The sequence below is a fragment of the Carettochelys insculpta genome, chromosome 29 (assembly GCF_033958435.1).
Source record: "Carettochelys insculpta isolate YL-2023 chromosome 29, ASM3395843v1, whole genome shotgun sequence".
NCBI lineage: Eukaryota > Metazoa > Chordata > Testudines > Carettochelyidae > Carettochelys > Carettochelys insculpta.
The window spans coordinates 13,088,877-13,107,905 of NC_134165.1; the positions used below are offsets into that span (position 1 = coordinate 13,088,877).

Sequence of the window (19,029 nt, forward strand, 5' to 3'; positions counted from 1 at the left end):
AAAGAAAAAATATGGAGACCCCCCCAAGGCAGGGCTGTAATGCTACAATTGAATCTGTCTTGTTGGTGCTTTGCGTGGGAGGATGAGAGCCTGGTTTAGAATTGTAAGAAGAATGGGTGAGTGCCGGGCAGCTGATAAACTTGCCAGGGCTGTGGGTAAGGTGGGCTCTGGCTGCTTCTGCTGCCGCAGTCCTTTTAAATCACTGCTCCCCCCGGGACAGGTGGCCCCTTTGCCCCCTTTCTCTACACCCCTGGGTGAGTGATTGACAGAGCCTCGGGTTTGTGTGCCCTGGGATCTGCTGCTTATTCTGCCTGTGTTTCAGTGTGGTGCTAGACGAGTGACACCTCCTGCCTCAGTTTCCCCCTCAGGAGCACATGAGTGGTAATATTTGCCTGCTGTTGAGAAAGCTGCAAGGCTAATTCATTGTAAAATGTGTTGAGCTCGCTAGTGGAAAAGGTGTGGTTGAAATGCAAACAAAGTTTTAGAGCTTTTGGGGCTGGGGGTGAGGGGCTGAGACCGTGGCTGGCCAGGAGAGGAATTACAGTGGCTGGCCCGGGGAGGAATTAATTACAAAAACAGGTTTCAATGGTTGTAATATCTTGAATACACATGTAAAAGCAAAAGAGGCAGATTAAATGTGAGGCCCATTGGTGCTTGGAGCCATGTGACCAGGAATGGCATTTTATGATTAAACACCAGTTTTGATTTAATTAAATTGCAGTTTCAATCTTTATGTGGCTGCCTTGGAAAAGAAAATGTTTGTGGGTTTTGCGGAGTTCAGGTTTGTCCGTTCTATTGATTTCTCAGGAGATTCAAAAGCAATCAGTCTGGAAGACACAACAATCTCTGCAGACCACTTAAAGGGTGAGATTAAAGGCTTGTCCTCAGGGAGAAATTGACCAAAATAGCTGTTGTGAAATAAACTACTCTGCAGTAACTACCACGGTCAGTTTGCTCAGTCATGTAGACAAATGTTTAGTCACATCCAGGTGAAAGAACCTCTGACTCCATGAATTGCGTGTCAAATGGCTTTACAAATTGGGAATACGACACAAACATACACAAAAAGTCAAAAACAGAGCCAGACTTCTAGCTGGTAAGAAACAGCCTAGCTCAGGGGTCAGCAACCAAAATAGCAAGAAGAGCCTTTTTTTTCCCCCCAATTCAATACAAAACTGAATAAGTCAAAACAAAAAAGCAGTCCTGTAGCACTTTAAAGACTAACAAAATAATTTATTAGATGATGAGCTTTCGTGGGGCAGACCATGAAATTATTTCGTTAGTCTTTAAAGTGCTACAGGACTGCTTTTTTCATTTGTGAAGATACAGACTAACATGGCGACCTTTCTGTGACTATTCAGTAATTCAAGAGCTGCAAGGCATGTGAATATGAGACGGTCCTTAATAAATAACATCAAACCCTACTTTTTGTTCCCCCTGTTTTAAGAACAGTGTACACACAATGATCTGTAATGCAAAAGGTGTTTACTGCAAGACGTTCACAAACTTTTTATATATTCTGTTTCCTCGCACTTTTTGTGTGTGTTTGTACCACCGTCTTCCTGACTTTCACTCCCAAACCTTCTCTTTCTCTCTCGGTGAGACGCTGAGGACTTGGGTCCTGGTCTATCTGAGCTCTCCAGCACATGTTTAACTTTAAGCAGAGGAATTACCCTTGTTTGAAGTTTAAAGCCACATGCTGAAGTGCCTTGCCGGATGGGGCCAGAGTGCATGCTCAAGCCCCTAACTGTGGATGGCAGAAATAAGAGATACAGCAGGCTCACAGACTGGACACAGTGCTCCAGCTGAGGTGTAATCAGCTCAGAGCAGATGAATTACTTCTTGTGTCTTGCTTAGGACACTTCTGTTGATGCATCCCAACGTGAGGTTTGTGTTTTTTGCAAATATGTCTCATTGTTGACTCATATTCAGCTTGCGGTCCACTCTGACCCCTAGATCCTTTCCTGCGGTTCTCCTTCCTACACAGTCACATCCCATTTTATATATGTGTGAAAATGATGGTTCTTGCCTAAGTGGAATACTCTGCATTTGTTCTTTTTGAACTTCAGCCTATTTATCTTAGATCCAGGTAGGTGTTCCCTGAGATTTTCAGAAGCTTCACTGCATGTCATTCACCTAATTCCTATGGATTTCATTGGGAGTTGGGTGCCTAACCTGCAGAGGCACTTTTGAAGACAATACTAGATACCTGTCAAAACAAAAAAGCAGTCAAGTAGCACTTAAAAGACTAACAAAATAATTTATTAGGTGATGAGCTTTCGTGGGACAGACCCACTTCTTCAGACCATAGCCGTACCAGAACAGACTCAATACTTAAGGCACGGAGAACCAAAAACAGTAATCAAGGTGGACAAATGAGAAAAAAATGATCAAGGTGAGCAAATCAGAGAGTAGAAGGCGGGGGGAGGTCATTTTCTTTCTGATTTGCCCACCTTGATTACTGGTTTTGTTTCTCTGTGCCTTAAATATTGAGTCTGTTCTGGTCTGGCTATGGTCTAAAGAAGTGGGTCTGTCCCATGAAAGCTCACCTAATAAATTATTTTGTTAGTCTTTAAAGTGCTACTTGACTGCTTTTTTGTTTTGATAGTATATAGACTAGCATGGCTCCCTCTCTGCTACTAGATACCTATGTATGTAGATTCCTAAGCACCTTTGAAGATCTGGCTCTTTGGGCTTCTCACCTGTGCCATGTTTGTTCCAAATGAGATTCCTGGTGGAATTGAATCCAGAGGGTCGCATTTCTGACTCATCAACACTTGTAATTAACGTGGCAGTTACATTCACAGTGAGACCTGGAGCGTCGTAAATCATCTTCTCCCTCTCTTTCCTAACCTGATTTTTTATTAGCAATAGTATTATTTTGTGCATTTTGTTGCCTTGTCACCATCCGGTGTGAAATGGCTGGTATCGTAGTGCAGGTGCTTGGCACCACCCTCTGGGCGGACGATGGCTCCCGGTCATCGCAAAAATGTACAAAGCAGCAGTATGCAATGGACGAAAGTGCTCACAGAATGTCTGCTAAGTGAGAGCCAGCCCCTCCTGAAATCCAAGCCATGCAATCCAAGCTTGACGTTATGAAATGTCTGTGTAGTCGTCTATCATGCTAATTGGTCTCTTTGCACAGGGCTGAGACAGAGCTCAGCTACTCTGCCCATGATTTAACTCTGCAGCATAGGGAACACCTGAAAAGATCTAAGTCCTTGATTCTGAGAAATGCGGTAGATAGAGTGTGATTAGCATGTCCTGTTCCATCTCGGTATGTACCTGAACTTCTGAAAGTAGCTCTTCAGCTTGTTTTGTTGCCATAGATGCGTGCAGAGATAAACTTCCTGTAAGCCCCAAGTAGTCTCAGTCTGCTCTTTTGCTGCAGTTTTGTAGCGAGGGTTTGAGCAGCAAAATTCAAAGCTCTGTTGGAGGATGCATTTTTTAAATCTGCAAACTTTGAAGAAGGTGTCTGTGCATGAAACTTTATTCTCATTTACACAAAGGCCTTTTTATACCACACTGGCAATGCAAAGGCACCTTCCAGTGTGTATAACTGGAAAGGATTGGGCTGCTTTCTAAGCACCCCATTGTGTCATGTGCCTCCTTGAGAAAAGCACATGGGATCGTGTTTGTTCTTTGCTGTTTCCTGGAGACATTCCTAGAACGCACAACTGAGGGATGTGACTGGGGAGCAGATGGATAACCTTAGGATGACCAAGAGAGCCCTGGCATTTTTAGCACCAGGCTTTTTTATTTTGCAGCTGAGTGAGTGCGCAAGAGCCTCCTGTCTCCACAGTCTCCTCCCGAGATTGTGCTTTGCCCAAAGCCGAAAAGCAAATAAGTACCTAGCATTAGAACTCAGAATTCCCTGAGTTCTGTTCTTGTGATTTTCCTAACAGACCAGCTAAAGACTGCTCCCCCGCATCTCCTGCCAAGAATGACACTCATGCAGCTGCTGGAGTGTGTGTTTAGAATTCTACCTTTCCTTAAACAGATGTTCCTTTTGTGAGCATTCACTGCAGAGGAAGTTGGCAGTGAGGTACAGATTTTTTTTTTCTTTAACATGCACTGTTTTTATAGGAATTTTTCCACTATCAGGCAGTCTCTCTGTGGGTACCCAGCGCAGCCGCAGTTTTGCCATTTTTGTATGTATTTTTAATATTATAACAACCTTCAATTTTGAAATGAAAAGTGGTTTTGCCAATTACAGAACTTTTTATGTGAGTGGGAAAATTTGTTGAGACCGCCCCTCCCCTTTCCTGGGAAAAGATTTGGCTCCATTAATGGGTAATTTCTGATAAGAAAATTTTCCATCAAGGAAGTCCTAGTCCACTTTTTTACCCTGTGAAATACACAGGGCCAGGATCATGATAGCAGACTCCCAAAGAGCATGGAATTCATTGAAGGAAAGGCTCACTAGGAATCAGCAGCTGCGTTTCTTTACCCTCTCAAGGGTTGTCTACATGGGTATAATTTCCAGCTCTAGCAGACACAGCTCTATAGCTCTGATCAAGCTACTGTCCTAAAAATAGCTGTGTAGCAGCAGCTGGGAATGGGCTAGCTACTCTGGGTATATACTGTGACAGGATCGGACCAAAGGGCTACTGAAGAGTGATAGAAGGGAAATATATTAGCCCTAGATTATCCCTGTTCCTAGAGTAAACTAGCAAGGGCTAATCCAGAGCCAGCTGAGACTGTTATAAAAGGCTCCTCTTCTGTTGGCTTGGTGTTGTGTGAGGAGTGGATGAGGAAAGGAGCTGTGGAGACTGAGAGGAGCAAGCGCAAGCAGGTACTAGAGGGGCTGATGTAAGGAGAGGGCTGAGGAATGCAACGTAGGCTTGTGAATGGGCTGCATGAGTGGCCCTCTTTCAGCTCAGTGGACCTCACCGTTGTCGTAACCATGACGGTCGCCCAGGACATGGTAGTTTTGCTAACAGCACTTGCACGCTCAGAATTGGTGGGATGCCCTGACTGACCTGTAGCTGCGCTTTGATTGGATGCAGAGGGAACACACCGCTCTCACAGTCCACCTCGTGTGCATTCAGCATGGATCCGACTTCATGCACCCACTACTTATGTGTTACTTTAATCACACCAGGAAGAAAAAAACCTACGTGGACAGAAACCAGTGGACTCTGGCAACCCTCCGCATGGGCAGTGGTAAACAGAACGTCTTGTGAACCATATATAGAACTTTATACGTGGAACGCAGACCACCGCAGCCGTGGCACCTAGGAACCACAGTCATGACCCTGGGCTCCATTGTGCTAAAGAATGAAAAAGACGTAAAAAGGCTCTGCCCCTCAAAATGCCACAATCACTTGTGTAACTGGATCCAGACCAAGGAACGATACTGATTTAACACTATTGGTACACAGTCACACCCTGAGTGTAAACAGTGAAAAATGGTGCCACAGCTCTGTGGATGCTTGGCTGAAGTACAAGTTAAACTTCTCTAATCAGGCACCTTTGTGACCTGACCGGTGCCAGATGAGAGAATTTGCTGGACCACGGGAGTTCAATATTATATAGCAGCATTACCAGCACTCTCAGTGTTTAGTGGGCTCTTAGAAGACAGTTAGGGATAAATTCCAGCTAAATAACAGCACAGAACACTGAGAGACAAGAGTGGTGGCTGGAAAAAAACATTATGGGACCCCAGGAAACTTGGCCACACCTGGGATAAATGGTCATTTGTTTTACTAAAATCGTGCCAGATTATGGATGTTGCTGGATGAAAGAGTTCCAGGTTAGACAGGTTCAGCCTCTACTAGCAGTTGTCAGTGGGATTTTCAAAGGCATCTAGGTGTGTGTAGACCATCTCCTTATTAAAGTCAGTCGGAAAATATTCAAAGGGAACAGCTTAGGTGAAAGCCGAAACTTCCACTCCCTGCTGCACAGGCTGATGACATGATACAACATTTCGGGCTGCATTAGAAGGTATTTAACAAAACCCCATAAATAAAATATATTCCTATGCAAACAGCAAATGCCTCAGCTAACCACTTTCCTTGACCCTTTTATTTTTAGATAGGTAGATTAGAGATATTCTTGCTGAGTTTGTTCAGAAACAGCTTGCTAATTGATCTCCATATGCAGCAGGCATTGTGTTGTTCATTGTTGTTTATTCATGTCCTGTGTTTGCAAAGCTGGAAGATTTTACTGCAGATTTAATTATGCCTGTGTGCAAAAGATGTCCCTGTCTAACGGTATTACACTGTAGCACAGCAGCAGAGAAGGTGAATTACAAGGCATGTCTTGGGTCTCATCCAGTGTTCCCGGTAAGCTGAATGCTTGACTAGTGGCCCAGCTGTGGCCCAGCTGATTAGCAGAGTGCCCACAGCACTCACAGCCGGCAGTATACATTTCTACTGGTGGTGCTCATTCACACATACTTTGGTGCACATAACAAAATTTATTCTGCCCTGTACGGAAAAAATTAGAGGGAAGCCCGGTCTTGTCCATATGAGAAGGTTCAAGCTTTTGAACTAGAGGTGTGAATTTAAATCCGTTCAGTGATGGTAATTCAAACCCCTGTGTGGACTGTGATTTTGGTTTAAAAGAGACTTCTTTCCATTTAGCTTAAATCAATAAGGAATTTATACCAGTGGCTGAGCTAGTGTTCCCTGTAAGCTGAGCACTTAGGCAGCCACCCAGGAAAGATTCGGGTGCTGCCCAGCTGATTGGCAGAGCGCCCACAGCCGGCAGCCTGTGTTTCTGCTGGTGGTGCACATCTGCACACACCTCGGTGCACAGAACAAAATTTATTCCGCACAGTGGGGAAAAAATTAGAGGGCACATTGGTCTTAACCCAAAATCAGACTGTCCAGTTTAACTAACCCATTCAAATCTATTGAGTAGATAAGGCCTGATAAAAGTGATCTTTCCAGTGGACATATCTCTGCCTATCTACCTCGTGGGACAAACTAAATTGAGCCCTGGTGTAAAAAGGCAGAGTTTCCATTGATTAGCAGGACAAGTGTGTTGGGTTATTCTGTACCAAGACCAGTGTTCCCTGTAAGGAGAGTGGTTGGGTATCCACCCAGGAGAGATTCAGATTCTACCCGTTTGATTAGCAAAGCATCCCGAGCCACCCACAGCCAGCAGCTTGTGTTGTTATGGTGCACATAACAAAATTTATTCTGCCCTGTATGGAAACAGAGGGCACACTGACCAGGACCGAATTTGATCTGATTCTGCTCCCCTGTACCAGTCTCAGTCGGACTCTCCAGCCATATGCAGGGGATTGTAAATGAGCAGCAAAGGGCAGAGGAGAATCTCCCATGGTGGTCTTATCAATAAACTAAGCAAATTCAACTTAGATGGGGCTACTGTGAGGTGGGCGCATAACTGGCTGGATAGCCATTCTCTGAGAGTAGTTATTCATGGTTCGCCATCATGCTGGAAGGGCATAACAAGTGGGGTTCGGCAGGGGTCTGTTTTGGGACCAGTTCTGTTCAAAATCTTCAACAATGATTTAGATATTGGCATCGAGAGTATGTTTATTAAGTTTGCAGATGGGACCAACCTGGGAAGGGTTGCAGCTGTTTGGAGGATAGGGTCAGAATTCAGAATGGTCTGGAGGAATGGTCAGAGGTGAACAGGATGAAGTTTAATGAGGACAAATGCAGAGTATTGCACTTAGGAAGGAACAATCAGCTTCATACATACAAAATGGGAAGTGACTGTCTAGGAAGGAGTACGATGGAAAGGGACTTAGGGGTCATAGTGGACCATGAGCTAAATACGAGTCAACAGTGTGATGCTGCTGCAAAAAAAGCAAACATGATTCTGGGATATATTAACAGGAAAGTTGTGAGCAAGACACTGGAAGTCATTCTGCTCTACTCGGAGCTCATTAGGCCTCAGTTGAAGTATTGTGTCTGGTTCTGGGCACCACGTTTCCAAAATGATGTGGAGAAATTGGAGAAGGTCCAGAGAAGAGCAACAAGAATGACGAAAGATCGAGAGAACATGAGCTATGAGGGACGACTGAAAGAACTGGGCTTGTTTAGTTTAGAAAAGAGAAGACTGAGAGGGGACAAGATAGCGGTTTTCAAGGACTTAATAAAGGCTTACAAGGAGGAGGGAGAAAAATTGTTCTCCTTGGCCTCTGAGGACAGGACAAGGAGCGATGGGCTTAAACTGCTGCAAGGGAGGTTTAGGTTGGACATTAGGAAACTAAACTTCCTAACTGCCAGGGTGGTCAAACACTGGAATAAGTTTCCTAGGGAGGCTGTGGAATCTCCATCACTGGAGATATTTGAGACTAGGTTAGATAGACGTCTATCGGGGATGGTCTATCTAGATGGTACCTGGTCCTTCTGTGAGGACAGGGGACTGGACTCAATGACCTCTCGAGGTTCTTTCCAGTTCTCGTGTTTTATAATTGCCCAGTAGCGAGCTGCCACACATAGAATTATGCTGCCCCCACCTTGGGGCTTCCCCGGCCTTTATGTGAAGGGCAAGGATTATTTAAGACTTACATTATAGTAGCGGCTTGAAAACCCAGTCAAGCTAGTGACCCCAATATGGTAGCCTCTAACAATACATCTCAAAGGACAGATCCTGCCCTAAAGCATTTACAGTCTGCTCTGGGAGATACACAGCCGCTCTTCCCAATGCCAGGAGACCGGCAAACCACTCAGTAGACCCCACAGCCCCTATACAACTCACACACTTTTCCCTACTGACAGAAGCGTTGTCCATTCAGTTCATCTCATCTCTTAGTAACTGGAGCTTTTGCAGCTTTTGTTCTCTGGTTTTTCTTCCCATCGGCACGTCCCTGGCACTGCAAGTGTCTCTCACTCCAACTTTTCCTGCCGGTTGCTGTGAAGGAGAACTAATTAACTATTAATCGCACCAGACGTGTAAAAGAGCAGCTAGCTGACAGCCCCCAACTCTGCTCTCTGTTGCACAGGAATAAATTGTTAATTAAAGCATGCACTGGGATCCCAGGGTGTTTGGCTACTCTGAAGTCAAAGCTGGGTTTGAAAACTTGTATCTGATGTTATAGATCATACACTGGGCTGCTCTTACTGGCTTCGCTCATTCAGGCAGCAGGATCTAAACCTCTTAAAAACCACAGAGCAGCACTGTATCCGGGCCGTGCCGCCAAGATGTGTGTGAATGGTTAGGCTGAAGTTGAGGTTTAGCTTTAAAGGGAGCTGAGCAGCTAAACCCCCAATTTTGCAGGTGCCGCCATAACGTTTCCCGTCCGCAGATGCGAAAAGTTAGAGGGCGTGCTGCCTGTGAGGTTTTACCTAGAAAAGATAATGCTTAACCCTGCCTTGAGTGACAGAAATGGTATTTCTATGCTGTTAAAACTCTCCCTGTAGGCAAGCAGAGGTGGAAAAGTACCCCAAAAGTTACTTGAGTAAAGATGCAGCTGCTTTGGGGGGGGGGCTGTACCTTGAGTTCAAGTTCCAGGCCCACCCCCACCCCCACCCCCAACTATTTGAATAACAGTACAGGCCCATGCACTCACCCATGTGCTATCGAAATTGTACTCAAGTATCCAGAAGTGAAAGCAGCTGCACTTTTACTCAAGTAACTTTTTGATTACTTTCCCCACCTCTGTATGCAAGACCCTGCCAACAAGACGTGTTCACAAGGAGTCTGGAAGCTGAAGTCACATGGAGGCTTTCCATTGCTTGTCACTCCTGTCCCAGCAACTGGTTAGCTGCGTAAACAAGGTGGTTCTGAATGTCAGGCAGGCCGGCTGGTTAAATGCAGCCAAGAAACATTCCTAATAAAAAATTCATAAGCCTGTTATAAAGCCAACGACATCTCTGTAAGGCAGGGAGGGGCTGGTAGGTGACCAACATGCCAAGATGGGCTGTGAAAAGAGGATGAGGTTCCGCTTTAACAGGTGTGCTAAGATCCTTCCGAAACAAATTCCACCCGCCAGGACGTTTGAACCAGCTTCACGGAAGGATCCCCTTAGGACAGAGCAGATCAACTCAGTCGCCCCCTCGCCTTCCACTGCCGAGATGCAAGAGGTCTAAAGACCCTCCTTGAAAGACCTGAGAGCCTTGAAGGTCCTGTGCTGTGGGAAGAGGTGGGCTCTCTTGGTAAAGAGCTGCTCCTTAAGGCAGGAATTCTCTGGGGGTTTATGGGATTTAGGCACGCAGACAGCAGGAGAGGGAGATGCCATCGTAAGATCTTGGTGCAAGCTGTTTTTTCCAAGGAGAGATCCTGGAGAGAGAGGTTCATGTTTCTGTGGGTAGATTCTGATCCCCTGGCCTGGGACAATTCCTCCTCCCCTTTAATAGACAATCTTGCGCAGGTCCATTGCTTCTCATGGGAGGGGTGAGAATGGATATTTCTAATGGACTCCCTCTCATGTTTATTTTCTCATTGGCTATTCATCACTTCCGCAGTCCTACACCCATCCACCCCCCTTACACACACATATGCCCTTGGGGAGACATTAATAATAGCTCACCCACCCCCAGCACAAAGAAGCAGACACTGACATTCCACCCCTCCCTCAAGGAAGTCAGCGGTAGAGGCAGGAGGAGAACCAGGCATCCAGACACCTGGTCCTTGATCCTCCACTGTCCTGCCCTAGTTGCAGTCAAGCAACCCCATTGCAGAGCAGATGTGGTTTGGAAGAGGAGTGTCTTAACACACCTGTTCCACGCAGATCTGAACGGCCCCGCCACAAAGTGTACGACGTGGAGAAGCCATAACGCAGGGCCAAGGGAGGGTGGCTTTGGGATTGGCCCCGTGGGGCTGTAAGGCGTGAAGTACCAGGTGGCGTGATGCTTTTCCAGCAAGTTGTTCCGGGATTTGACCCAGTGGCAAATGGGATACCACTTTAGTAGCTGTTGCTCTATTGACCATGATCTTCTTGTTCGCAGTATGTGGGGAGTCTGACCCCGCCCCCCAGCCTGCAGTGACCAATCATGGACACCGAAGCCATGCAGCCCCAGGAAGCTTCCCTGACGGTCAATGAGCAAGTGCGTTTGCTTCTTTCCATGGGCTTGTGGCAGCCAACTCTGAGTCGGCCTCGGGAATGTCTTGTCCTTCTGCTGCTGCCAGCGTGCCCACGGCCAGATCTTCAGTGGTGTAAATCAGCACGGCCTGTAGGGGCAGGTCATTGAGTTACACCAATTAAGTATTAGGCCCATTAATTTAAAGACAGCTGTGGTGATTTGCACCAGCTGCGGATCCAGCCCTATGGACATCACTGGAGCTGTGCCAGCTCACGTCAGCTGGAGACACGTCCCAGGGATGGGTGGAGCGACAGCTGAGTTACACCACCTGAGGATCTGTACTGAAAATTTTTGGCTAATTGCAATGATAATGAAAAAATTACAGCTGAGCCTGGGGTGGGAGCAGAGGGCAGTTGGAAAGACAGATAAGTAGGTAGGTATGGATCAGTAATGGATGCGTCTGAAGAAAGGTAGGTAGATAGATAGATATGGGGATTGATGATGGATGGGTGGATATGGAGATGGATGGGTGGATAGATAGATGAATTGGTGTGGATGGGATGGCTAGGTGGAGGGATCCAGTCTAGCTCTGCCTTTCGCTATAGATGGAGCATGTGAAGGCCAAAGAATCATGCCCTCTCCTTGTTTGTTTTTTTCAGGGTCTGGGCCTGTTGAGACTTTATTTATGTTTTGCTATCTGCCTCCAGGTCATTGTGATGTCGAGTCATGAAACTATCCGAGTGCTGGAGGTGGGAGTGGACACCCCGTTTCCAGCAGCGGATGATGGGAAAGCTTTGGAAGCAATAGCTGGAGAGGTTGCAAGCAACTGTCCCGCAGAAACAAGTGAACCAGCAAGACAAGACATGCAGCCAAACCAAGAGCTCATTTGCGGAGAGACAACTGGTAGGAGGCTCTGTGCACTGTGCTATTTCACTTGTTCCACCTGACACATGTTGGTTAGCCAAATCAGGAGGAAAATGCCCAAGACCTAGGAAACATCCTGATTCATCCAAAAGCTCCCCTGAAAAATATCCTCCCAATTTCAATTAACTTTCTAATCCCAGCCCTCCCAGCAGACTCCAGTGCTGTATTTCCATTGAGTTTTCTTGCCCATTATCAATACAGGGGAACCAGCATTTCCTAAATTGGGGCCAGATGTGGCCATGGACTTCAGTAGCCACCACACTGGCCTGGACTGTGAGCCAGGAGACTCACAGGGTATTACCCTGAGCTATTGGACAAGTCATGCCCCATGCCTCAGTTTCTTTTTTCTTTGTTGAGTCACAGAGAGGTCGCCATGTTAGTCTGCATTTTCACAAAACAAAAAAGCAGTCCTATAGCACTTTAAAGGCTAACAAAATAATTTACTGGGTGATGAGCTTCTTTGGGACAGACCCACTTCTTCAGATCTGGGTCTGTGCGTGATTTTTCTTGTATTTGATTGATTTCCATTCCAAACAGCTAAACATATTGCCTTGCATGGGGAATAGTCACAGAGAGTTAGCTGTATTAGTCAGAATTGCCAGATCGGACGAAGTGGGTCTGTCCCACGAAAACTCATCACCTCATAAATCATTTTTTTAGTCTTTAAAGTGCTACAGGACTGTTTTTTCATTTCCTTTGGGTAGGCTTTTTCTGACATATTGTGGCTAGTTCCTAACAGAACAGGGCTCTGAGCAGACATGGGCAGGGCCTGCAGGCATTTCTCTAATACAAATAATACAGTTTGAACCTCTGTAATCCAGAAGTCTCTCGTCTGGCAATGTCCGTGATCCGACATGATTTTAGTTAGCCGGATGATCACTTATTGTGGTGTGTTGCAGAGGGAAAGCCATGCTAGTCTATGTATTATCAAAACAAAAAAGCAGTAAAGTAGCATTTTAAAGACTAACAAAATAATTTATTAAGTGAGCTTTCCTGGGACAGGCCCACTTCTTCAGACCATAGCCATACCAGAACAGACTCAATATTTAAGGCATAGAGAACCAAATCCTAAAAAAAAATTATTAAGGTGAGCAAATCAGAGAGTAGAGGGGTAGGGTTGCGGGGAGTCAAGAATTAGATTAAGCCAAATATGCAAAAGAGCCGCTATAATGACCCAGAAAATTCGCATCCCAGTTCAAACCACGTGTTAATGTGTCAAATTAGAATATATCTATTCTGGGGATACCATCACTGGACCTAACCAGGTTAGTCACAGAATCACGGGCACATTCTCATGTTCCTCAACTAACATCATATATGCCATCATGTGCCAACAATGCCCAGATGCTTTGTATATTGGACAGACTTCAAACTCTCTTAGACAAAGAGTTAATGGGCACAAAACAGACATAAAAACACTCCTGATCCACAAACCGGTCAGCATACATTTTAATGGAGTGGGCCGTTCTGTTACTGACTTAAGAGTTTTCGTCTTACTGAAGAGAAATTTTCACACTACTTGGGAAAGAGAGGCTGCTGAGCTCTCTTTTTATATTCAAATTCGACACATTAACACGTGGTTTGAACCGGGATGCGAATTTTCTGGGTCTCTTTTTCTTGGGGCTCTTTTGCATACTTGGCTTAATCTAATTCTAGACTCACCCACCCCACGCCCCTCTACTCTCTGATTTGCTCACCTTGATAATTTTTTTTCTGATTTAGTTCTCTATACCTTAAATATTGAGTCTGTTCTGGTATGGCTATGGTCTGAAAAGTGGGTCTGTCCCATGAAAGCTCACCTAATAAATTATTTTGTTAGTCTTTAAAGTGCTACTTTACTGCTCTTTTGTTTTTATTGTGGTGTGGCCAAGTTTCCCGCAGTCCTATAAAGTTTGTTTCAAGCCCCCAGTCTTGGCTCACAGTGTTCTGGGCTTATATTAGCTTTAATTTATGCCCAAGAGCCCAGTTAGCAGTGGAAGTGTTAATAATGCTGCTAGACAATGTTGACCTCCTGTGGGCTGGCAAATTCTCTCATTCTGCACTGGTCAGGTCCTGAGGGTGCCAGACGAGAGAGGTTCATCCTGTAGTCAGTGTGGGTAGTGAACCTGCTACGTGGGATTAACACACACAGGTTTTGCATGCTCCTGAGTAGGATGAATACACCTTCCCAAATTGTGGTGTGGCTCTTTGTGACAATGGAGAGGCGTGGTGTAGGGACCACCCCTTTGCCAGTCAAAGAGAGAAACGTTTGTGAATGCAGCTCATACAAAGGATTAGACGGTATCTTTTTTAATCTGTGTGCCGTGTGGCCTACAGCTGCCTTTCTGTGGGTCGATGGCCTGCAGCCGAAAAAGGTTCCCCACCCCTGTCCTCGTTGATCCTAGAACTCCCCTGCTGCAGTGATATTAAAGCAAATAGATGAAGCAGAGCAGGGTTATGGGATGGATTTTTCTTCCCTGCCTGCCTTAGGCTGTTCTGGAGTGTTGATATGTGCTGCAGCATCTCGCCCCAGAGGTGGCTGCATTTCGGTGATGGGAAAAGTGATCTTGGGCTTCACTTAGGTAAGTTATGACTTTTGGGAGACAGCTGCAAAGATAACGTTATTCTCCAGCCTTGAGCTCCTTTGGGCTGAAAACTACTTTGGTCTTAAGAGTCCAAGGAGGAGGAGAAGGAAGATGCCTGTGAGGGAGCTGTGGTGCTGTCTCTCTTACTCAAGGGTAGCCACGGGAGTGTGGGGCTCATTAATATGCTCCGTTCCAAAAATTTCTCCCTGCGCCTTTTCAGAGCAGACAGACTTGCTGGGCCCCTGAGCAAGGTGGGCGCAGCGGCTCTGTGCTCCCAGAAGGGGTGGAACTAGAGGCAGCTAACCCTCAGCACCACCCAGGGAGTGCCGGGCCACCCTCTGCCGTGGGCCAACCCTGAGAGCTGTCCAGTGTGCGTGGCATGGTGCCCCAGCAGTGATTTAAAGCCCAGGGCTCCAGCTGCTGTTTCTTCTGTGGTTGCAGTGGCTGCAGCCACAGTCCCCTTTGAATTGCCAGCTTCTGGGGCAAGTACCCCGTTTGTACCACCCCCCTGGGTCTGGTAGCAGTACGTAAAGGTTGCACAGAGCTCTACTGCCATCCAAGACTACAGAACTGCAGTGCCATGGTCCGGGCAGAAGGTGTCACCTTGGCTCCACGCACAGCTGAGGTGACCAGACAGGGAGGGAGGCAGGAAGCCCTAGTGGATAGGGCACCAGCATGGCACTCCGAACACTCACGTTCTAGTCCCAACTCTGCCACTGAGCTCCAGGGTGACCTTGGGCACGTGACGGTCCTGCCTTGTGCCTCAGTTTCCCCATCCCCCACACTGGGGGTAAAGGACCCTCTGGCTTCCTTAGTGAAATGGAACCAGGAGAACCGGGGGAGGGGAGCGTCACCTGATAGGAAATTCATAGGCAGCAGGTTTATGACAAACTCAAGGACATAATTCTTCACACCATTCGTAGTCTGTCTGGGAATCTCATTGCTGGGGGAAGTGGTAAATTCCAAGCGTATGAATGGGTTATAGAACAGGGCCATTGATGGCTATTAGTCAAGGCAGTTGGGAAGTCAACCCTATGCTCTGGGTGTCCCTGGACCACTGACTGCTGGGCAGATGGCAGGGGATGGATCACTCCATAAATTACCCTCTTCCGTTCTTTCCTTTGGAAGGGCCTGGTAACTGACCACTGCTGGCAGACAGGATCCTGGGCTAGGTGGACCCTGTATGGCTCTTCTTCTGTTCAGCTTTTGGGGAGTAGGGAACAGTGTTCCTTCTATGTTTTTTTCCCATCTGTGCTCGGAACAAATTTTGTTCTGTGCGCCAAGACGTGTGAATGTGCACCATCCCTAGAAACACAGGCTGCTGGCTCTGGATGCTCTGCTAATCAGCTGGGCAGCCCCTGAATCGTTCCTGGGTGGCCAGCCAAGCGCTCAGCTTACAGGGAACACTGGTAGAGATAAGCTCCCACATCAGAGGATGCTCCGTTGCCTGAGCTACCGTTCACTTGTAGTATAGCCACTAGACAGAGACAGAACCTCATCACGTAAATAGGTGAGAGTGTAGCCAAGCAAACTGGGAAGGGGACTGGGCTACTTTACTAAGGGGCCTCGGGCAAGTTATTTCCCCCCGCCTCCCTGTGCCTCAGTTTCCCTATCAGTGAAATAAGGGTAATGATGCAGCTCTGCCTCATTCAGCACTTGGTAGATCAAAAGTGATGTGTAATTATCACAATGGTAGTTGCGCTTAAGAAACAGGGTCTTTTGACGTCGTGTCATTTCCTCCTTAAAGGCGAAGTAAAGCCATTGGCTGGGATAGCCCCTACCAGCATCTCCTCCATCGCCGCCTTCAGCCAAGCCACAAGCCAGCCAACCCAAGCCCTCACTCCCTTGGCAGTGCAAGCTGCACCACAGGTAACTTTCTTGCAGTCCCACGGCCGGGGAAGGGAAGCCGACGCGCCTGGCGAGCGGGGGGAAGAGCGTGTGGTGTTTCTCGACATGCGGGAGGGCCCAGGGCTGCAGCTGTCATCTCTTCTGTGGTTGCAGTGCTGGGAGCTCCAGGCCCTTTTGAATTACCAGGCCCTGGGGCAAATGGCCCCCCTGCGCACCCCTATCTGCGGGCCTGGTGGCAGTAGAAAGAAAGGTTATACAGAGCTCTGCTGCCATCCAAGACTACAGAATTGCAATGCCATGGTCTGGCCAGAAGGTGTTACCTTGGCTCCATGCACAGAACCCATGGCCACTCTCCTCTGTATAGCGCCCTGGAAATAATTCTGTAGGGTTGCCCCTAGAATAGAATAAAAAGTCCCCCTCTGGCGGTGATTTGACAGCCAGCCTCCAGGGGGTGCCACTCAGCTGGAACCCAGCTGTTAAGATGGATGCGCTCCCATGCATGGCTCAGGCAGGCTCTCCCTGGCTGGGGCAGCGGGTGCCTTGGAAAGATCGTGCGCGCTCGGTGCCGCGGCTGCTGCGCTGGTGCTGTCTGCCGTGGCGTTGATTTCTTCTTTTCTTTTCTTTTTTTTAAATCTCGTTTGCTTTTTGCAGGTCTTGACTCAGGAAAACTTAGCAACAGTTGTGACAGGAGTAATGGTTCCCGCAGGGGCAGTTACTCAACCTCTTCTTATCCCCATCAGTATTGCAGGTCAAGTGGCTGGTCAGCAGGGGCTGGCTGTGTGGACCTTTCCTACAGCAACGGTCGCTGCCCTTCCCGGACTGACGGCTGCTTCTCCTACAGGGGGAATTTTCAAACCAGCCATAGCCAATTTGCAAGGTAACGGCAGCTCCTCTGCCTTAGAACCTCTCTGATTGTGTCAAATGGCCCGTTGCTTTGTGCTGAGTCTCAGGCTGCTTCTAACCTCGCCCGCTCCGGTTGGAGGTGGCAGGGTAATGAGGCGATGGTAATGAGGCAATTCGAAGCAGGCTAATGAGGCGCTAACATGCATATTCAGCACCTTATTAGCATAGTGACTTCGAATTGCAGATTGACAGTGTAGAAGGGGGCAGCTTCAAACTAAGCGCCCCACTTCAACCTTCGCTTACTCCGATCTAACTTTGTGGGGGTAAGGGAAGGTCGAAGTGGGGCACTTATTTCGAACCTGTCCCCATCTACACCGTCAATCTGCAATTCGAAGTCTGCACTTTGAAATTTGCATGGCTGCCATTATGCTAATGAGGCGCTGAATGTGCACGTTAGCGCCTCATTAGCCTGCTTCAAATTGCCTCATTACCATGCCACCTCTGACGGGAGGGGGCGAGTGTAGAAGCAGCCTCAGGCTCTGTCTGTTCTAGACATAGAAGTAGAGAGCTGATTCGCAATTTTAGCTACGCCAAGTGAGTAGGTAAATTCGATTTATCTGCAGTCGACTTTCATGTCTGTCCATATGGTAGAAGGTCAACCTTCCTTTGACCTTCCTTATTCCTTGCCTCTGGAGGAGTACAGGGGTCGATATGTCACGCATGTGCAAAATGAAAGCCCGGCTCGACCCTGAGCAGGTTGACCTTTGCTGTAACGTGGCTCCAGCTAAGTCGGCCCAGCCTAGGAGTGGCATGAAGTAACGTGCGGATGCAAGCACCGGCCCAGCATCTGCTCTTGGTTTGCAGGCAAAAGCTCCTGTTGGCTTCTGCTGCCTTTGCATGCATAAGGACCATGGGGCGATGCATGGAGGGGAGTGTACACAGGAGGTCACGTGCCACTCCAGTATCTGCCCTCCCACACTCCATCAGCGCTGTGCTGCTTCTGGTGAGGGCAGGGTCAGTCCACGAGCTTCCCAGCATGCACAGTTCTCTGGCTGCACCACTGCAGGGGGGCGGAACTTCCCCGGCATTCACCAGAAGTGGCGGGTGGGGGCAGAGCAGAGGAGGGGCAAGGAAGGGGTGGAATGGGGTAGGGCAGGGGCCAAAGGCTGGTGCCCCTCCTACCCCCCAAACCTCTCTCACCAGTCACCACTGGTTACATGGATTTCTCTGTGTCTAGGGGAAACACCGGTCAGTGCTCTGAACGCAAGACTGGGATATTCATTTCAATTCAGAGTCTGCTGCTGTGTTTGGTCAGGAGGCCATGCCTCCCAGGAAGATGAAATCCACCTTGTGCAGGGGGCTGGCATGAGGTCTGGTCACCACTTAAGTCCACGTGGCTGGTATAACTAAAGCTCTGTGTGGACACAAAATTGGTATTTGCACCTGCAATGGCAAAAACAACCTGTGGATATCCTCATCCGCATTCGCGGATGCAGACTCTTGCAAACAGAATACAGATGTCCACAGATTTGATGGGTTCTAGATGGACCGTTTGTATCTGCAGCCCTGTAATTGAGGGGCGGCTCTCTCTGCGGATGTAGATGCTGGTGGCTATAAAGCAGATATCTGCGGTTTTGCAGGGCTCTGTGTTGAAGCAAGTTGAAGGGCATCAGTGGTGCCACAGCCACAGGCTGAACAGTACCATCTTGGTTCATCTAATACAAAGCTAGGAGGCTAACGTTGACCTGTCACCTCCATGTTTAGCGAATATCTCTGGTTGCTTTGAAGCCCCAAAGGGATGGCTCACCGGCACCGTCTGTTGCTGCTGTGCACGTTCGCAGCTTGGTGGCTGCTTTAGTTCCCTTTACAGGGTTAAGGGTGGATCCATACAGGACCTTTCAGGT

General features: G+C 47.6%; 1 protein-coding gene across 3 annotated transcripts in view; it reads left to right on the forward strand.

Moving 5' to 3' along the window:
- The window catches only part of POU6F1 (POU class 6 homeobox 1), a 39,430-nt gene that overhangs the window by 7,149 nt on the left and 13,252 nt on the right, over window positions 1–19,029 (forward strand). For 2 of the 3 annotated variants that reach the window (XM_074980243.1, XM_074980242.1), the window contains exons 2-5: window positions 10,872–10,970; window positions 11,654–11,849; window positions 16,182–16,303; window positions 16,934–17,159. In XM_074980243.1, the coding sequence (XP_074836344.1) occupies window positions 10,917–10,970; window positions 11,654–11,849; window positions 16,182–16,303; window positions 16,934–17,159 (598 nt within the window). In that variant the 5' untranslated portion in view covers window positions 10,872–10,916. Of the gene's footprint in view, window positions 1–5,830; window positions 5,947–10,871; window positions 10,971–11,653; window positions 11,850–16,181; window positions 16,304–16,933; window positions 17,160–19,029 lie in introns of those variants that run through there. The other variant, XM_074980244.1, reaches the window with a different exon arrangement.